Here is a 6,000-nt window from a genome sequence, read left to right as displayed (position 1 = left end):
ACACAGGAGAGAAGATTGGTAATTCAAAGGCTTTAATTACCAGAGAGCCGGACTGCTGCCGAGAAGTGTGGTCACAGCATGCTGACCAGTGAGCATCACCTTATATAATGTTTCCTGGGGGCGGAGTCCCCCAGGGTTCCAAGCTCGGTCTTAAAGGGCCAATGTATTAAAGACAAGGTACAGTTACAGCAGTTACCGATACCATTCATCACACTTTCTGAAGCGATCAGTCAAAGAGGTAGCTGTAGATTTAAGTGGAGGTGTGCCAGAGCTGGAAGTTGCCAAGTTAAAGAGGGACATAATATGCAGTGCGCATTCTATGTCAATTTAGCAAGTAAAAAGTTATTTTGATAAAGGGAAAGTACAAAATGGATGACTTCTGATCGCCACCAAAGATAAATCACAGAATTCTTCACAATGCTAAAAAAAAGACGCAATCATTTTTCTTTCATTTTTAAATGTTATACGTGCTCACAATTCTAGATATAATTTTAAATGTGTTGGACCATTCACCTTTGCTGCAAGATGTGATTTGAAGTTGACGCAAATCAAGTTAGTTATGCATCTGCTCGGCCTAGAATTTTGCGGCTTTTGTTACTTCCCACTTTACGGAAATCCCTGCTGCATCGCAATTTCTGAGCTTCAGTCAAGCGGTTCCAATTAGGCACGTTCCATTGTACTACTGGTAATAATATTCATTACACTGTTTATATAGCCGGTATAAACTCATTCCTTGTGACTCATCAGTCACACAGCAGGTCTGTGGAAAAGCAGCCAGGCACTAAAATCTTTTGGAAGCGAGATTCTAATGAAGGATTCCCGGGGTTCTGATTCACATACTGTTCAAAATTATACTTTTCATTTGGTATTTTTGTAATTGGTTGGTTATTGTGCAGCAAACATAAGATTAAGGATGCTACTTCCAGCAATGCCAATTAAGTTCCATTTTTACTCATTAAAATTACCCTTGCACTATTTATCTTGATCAGAACTAGTCTCATGGTTGGAGAGTGGAAAATTGAAAGAAAACATTCACAATGTTCCAGGCGAATATTTTGCCTGTCACCAAACTGCACTGCGGACTCAGTATACAAATGGCTGAAAAGGTGCCATTCAAAACATTTCCTTCTGAATAGTCTCAGAGCTACGCATTCAATTGTTTCCATACAGTGCTTGACATAATCTCAAAAACAGATTCTTAGATAAGCAGAGTCATCCCAGAGGTAATGCCTTTATTTTCCATTTGGTAATTGTTATGCAACATCTGATGTACATTTTTAAGTATTGCAGTCCCGTTTTTAAAGTTGATCTTTGGATGTTAACAGCAACCTGAGTGCTTGTGTGCGGAATGCCTTCTCCCATTGATGCTGCATTAAATCCCATGGCAACCATTGTTTTGTAATTAAATTGATCTCCATTTTGATTTATTGCGAGTCTCTGCTCGAACAGAACAAAAACTGTCGGTTCAAAACGAGCAGTGATGCACTTAGACCAGGTGCAATGGATGTACTTGTACATAAAGAATACAAATGGAGGTACGTTAAGTTCAATGGATGGAGGGCGCGACTTAACCAAAAAGTGTCATCTTGGGCAAGCTTGACGGGGTGTTTCCCGCTAGCTTTTTGGGTGAGGACCACACCAGTATTTACTCACACGTAGTCATTTTTTGGGGTCTTGAAGAGTTTCTCCCCCGTCTAGCCCACATTTAGGGTGCGATTTATCAGCCTCACCCGACTCGGGATGCGGCGAGGCCGATGAATCTCGCGAGCGGCCTGTCGCGAGATTTACTGGCTTCGTTGTGCCTCACGAGATCTAACAAGATCTCATGAGGCGTCGTGACTTGGATCCCGACCATTGAGGTCAGAACCCAGATTGGTATATTCAAGTGAGCAGTTGTCTCACTTAAATATGTCTGTGCCGGATATACCCAGCGCCTGGGATCGAATAGCCTCACCTCGGAGAACCTGAGCGGGCACCTTTTAACACTGCTTTCTACAGGTGTGGACCAGGCATACTGGCTCTCGGGAGTTTCTCAGGCAATCTGAGGCCCCTGGGTGGCTGAGCCCTGGACAGGGTGGTACCCTGGCACCCCAGATGACATCCGGGCACTGTGGCACTGCCAGCCTGGCACTCTGGCAGTGCCACCTGGGTACAACCCTCTTGGTGTTAGGGTGCTTGGCTCGAATTGCCAGGGTGGCAGGGGCACTGCCAGGGTATCCCGCTGGCAAATTGCCCATACCGGAGATCGGGCCTGGGGGGTGCCCTTCCCCTATGAGGTGGGGTGCAGGCGGCTTGATGATCTCCTTGTTGGGGCACTGGGGGGTATGGCGGGCTGTGGTGGGGGGGGGGGGGTATAGAGATTGGGGCGAAACATTAAAAGGAGCCCCAATCTCTTCCTGCACTGGGAGCGGTGTTCATCAATGCAGGAAACGCGACTAAGTGCACTCAGCGGGGCATTCCTTGCCGGAGCCCAGAAATGAAGCAGAGTCCCACGGGGTCGTTCTGGGCGCTTTCCGTCCCGGGAAACACCCGGCAAAATGTGTTCGACCCAGGATTCTGTTTCATTTCCATTAAATCATGCCCTGAGAAATATTTTCATCACTGGTGCTGAACTCACCGGCCAGACCGGCTCCTCAGAGATTGGGTCGCCATTTTGAAGGTGAGGCCTGATCTCTGAATATGCTCAAGGGTCTCCCACACCCCCACCCAAGGGTAATGTCACCCCCCCCCCCCCACCACCGCACACAGGGCATTACCGCGCCCCCCCCCAAGTGAAGGACACCCCAATTTCAGGCCTCCCCACCCCTCCTTCTGGACCCCTCCCTTTTCAGTCCCCACCATTCAACCCCCCCCCCAACCTTTATGAGACACCTTCGTACCTGCCCTTCAACCTTCCCCCCACCCTTTATAGCCCCCTTCCCCCCTTTTATGGACATGGCCCCCCCTCAGACCTGACCCTTGGCAGTGCCACCCTGGCAACTTGACACCACAGCACCCTATAAGTAGCAGGGTGGCAGTGCCAAGCTGTGAGGGTGGCAGTGCCAAGTTGGAGAGTGGCAGTGCCAAGGTGCCCAGTGCCAGAGGGCAAGCCCGAGCACCCAAGTGTCTCCAATGGCCTGGGAAACCTCCCCAGGTGTTATTACGCCTGGTGTACATTTGTGTGGATCAGTCAAATGGCACCTGGTTGAGGTCTCACTGGGGAGGCCGCTAGTTCCCGGGGGGCCAGAGAATCCGATGCATGCATATTTAAGTGAACTTAATGGATTATTTAAATATGCTGAACTGGATCTCATCCAGCGTGGGAATCTCGCAAGGTTCGGTTGAATCACGCGAGACATCTTGAGCATCGCCAATCTCGCGTGAGGCCCCTTGCAAGCTTCATGACACCAAGCCGGGTGCAATGAGGGCGGTAAATCGCGCCCGGACTTTCTGATGGAACGGTGCTTCTGTTGGAACTGCACAAAGGTTCCAACCTGTTCTGCCCCGAGTCAGGCTGATTTGAATATTGATAGAGGGCTTCCAGCAGTTTCTCTGGAACTACTAGATCCCCACCCTGAGCGGCTGGAGGTGGGGGAAGGGGAGGTGGATGTAAATCAATACAACCTGCATCATCGTTGGCTGAATCATCAAAAGCAAATGAAATTTTACAAGAGAAATGTAATTTCTAATTTCCTGCATTTATTATCGAGGAGGAGGATAAGGTGGACCAGGAAGGGCTGGAGGGCGAGCCCAGGGAGGAGCCACAGGAAGAGCCGGAGGGTGGAGGATAGGCAGAGGCAAAGGGCCGACATCCCCGGAGGACCATGGAGGCCCTCATCCTCACCAGATTATCATAGGATGATGCTGTTGTCTGTCAGCTCACCTCACCCCCCACAATTTCCCTCCCTCCTTCCTAATTCAGCCTTCCCTCTTCAATGACCCCTACCCCATTCCTTCCTCTCCCCAATTTCCCTCCTTCTCTCACCCCTCTCCCCCATTTCCCTCCTTTCCCTAATTCCCCACCCCCTTTTCCCACCTTCCGCCCTCCTCCCTTTTTTTAAAAATTTAAGATGAAAAATGAAAATAGTGAATAATGAAAAAATTCATTTTTCCAATTAAGGGGCAAGTCAGCGTGGCCAATCCACCTACCCTGCACATCTTTTGGGTTGTGGGGGTGAAACCCATGAAAACATGGGGAGAATGTGCAAACTCCACACGGACAGTGGCCCAGAGCCGGAACCGAACCTGGGACCTCAGCGCCACGAGGCTGCAGTGCTAACCACTGAGCCACCGTGCTGCCCTCTCTTCCTCCCTTTTCCCGATTCCCCCCATTTCCATTATTTGACCCTCTCCCAACATTTCCTAATTTCCCCTTCCCCCTCCCATCCATTCCCCACCTCCGCCACATCACCCCTTCCCTGAGCACCCTGTTCCACCCTCCAAGGGGCTGTGTTACATCTCCCATTGATTGCAGGCCTGCGTCAGCACTGTCAGCGGGTCAATATACAAAGCAGGACAGTGATGATAACCGACTGCGAAGAGAGCTCTGGTGCTGCTCAGTTTATGTCAAAGTCAGGCTCCTGTCTTTCTGCTGACAACACGCTCACACCATCCTCTGAACGGGGTCTGCATCAGAGGTGTTTGATCTTGGACCACTGTGGCCAGGCGGGGTGGGGTTGGGGGGAGCAGAGGGCAAAATGAGGTGGGGGTGCAGGCAGGCCCACTGTGAAGATTAACTTGACAGAGGCTTCACATGTATCAGGTATAACATGTTTTAATCGTGAAATTTGACATTTTGAGTTGATTTATTGTCACATGTACTGAGTGTTTAGTTACGCTCTTGACGAAGCATAAGCTGCTTCCTTGATGTGCACTCTGACAAAGGAAGGTTCAGACTTGGAGATAGCTTTAACACATTTATTAAACTGTTAGCGATTCTCCTACTTGCATTCGACTCTCCTGTTAATCCTGCTATAGCTACTCAGGCTGACGAACCAGTCTGCTACAAACCACGTGGTGGGTGTGATGTGTTTCAAATCAACCCTCTCTGTACTCACTAAGTGTCTCCACTGGAAAGAGGAAGATCATGTGTGCTGTGTCCTTATATATGGGTTGGTGTAATGCCTTCCTGTGGTAGTGTCACCTCTGTGTGTGTCTTGAATGCCCATTGGTCGTGTCCTATCTTACTGACCTATTGGTTGAGTGTCTGTGTGTCATGTCTCTAGTGTTCCCTCTCGTGTCTAGCTAGTCTACATGCATTTACATTAACCCCTTGTTTATTTACAGTGATGCATATCACCACACTGAGGAACAGTGAAAAGTATTGTTCTGTGTACAGTCCAGACAAATCGTTCCATATATGAAAAAAACATAGGACAAACGATAAATACACAATGTAAATACATAGACACAGACATCAGTTGAGGCATACAAAGTGTAGTACTACTCAGTAGAGAAGATGCGTGGAGAGACCAGTTCAGTCCATAAGAGGGTCATTCAGAAGTCTGGTAACAGTGGGGAGGAAGCTGTTTTTGAACTTGTTAGTTCGTGTTCTCAGACTTTTATATCTCCTGCCTGACGGAAAGGGTAGGAAAAGAGAATAGCTCAGTTGGGAGTGGTCTTATTATGGAAGCTCACTTTCCCAAGGCAGCGGGAGGTACAGACATAGTCAATGGATTGGAGGCGGATTCATGGGTTTTTGTGATGGACTGGGCTGTGTTCATGTCTCTCCTTCAGACATGAGTTTCTTACGGTCTTGGGTCGAGCACTTGCCACACCAGGCTATGATGCAGCAAGATAGGATGCTTTCTCTGGTGCATCTGTAAAAATTGGTAAGAGTCAATGTGGACATGCCGAATTTCCTTAGTTTTCTGAGGAAATATAGGCGCTGCTGTGCTTTCTTGGTAGTAGCGTCGACATGAGTGGACCAGGATAGATTGTTGATGATGTGCACAGCTCGGAATTTGAAGCTATCAACCATCTCCACCTTGGCACCATTGATGTTGACATTTCCATTTCCAC

The 6,000-nt window shown here is 48.5% G+C and overlaps 1 protein-coding gene across 3 annotated transcripts in view; it reads left to right on the top strand.

Moving 5' to 3' along the window:
- Nucleotides 1-1,446: 1,446 nt before the first annotated feature.
- LOC119966802 overlaps nucleotides 1,447-6,000 on the top strand; it is a 57,973-nt gene continuing 53,419 nt past the window's right edge. For all 3 annotated transcript variants that reach the window (XR_005460836.1, XR_005460837.1, XM_038798784.1), the window contains exon 1: nucleotides 1,447-1,535. Coding sequence is in view for 1 of the 3 variants with exons in the window: in XM_038798784.1 (XP_038654712.1) it covers nucleotides 1,481-1,535 (55 nt within the window). In the remaining 2 variants the exon portion in view is untranslated. The remainder of the gene's footprint in view (nucleotides 1,536-6,000) is intronic.

This window comes from Scyliorhinus canicula, chromosome 6, assembly GCF_902713615.1.
Source record: "Scyliorhinus canicula chromosome 6, sScyCan1.1, whole genome shotgun sequence".
Classification (NCBI taxonomy): Eukaryota; Metazoa; Chordata; class Chondrichthyes; order Carcharhiniformes; family Scyliorhinidae; genus Scyliorhinus; species Scyliorhinus canicula.
The sequence above is the reverse complement of the archived record's forward strand: the minus strand, read 5'-3'. Positions and strand labels throughout refer to the sequence as shown.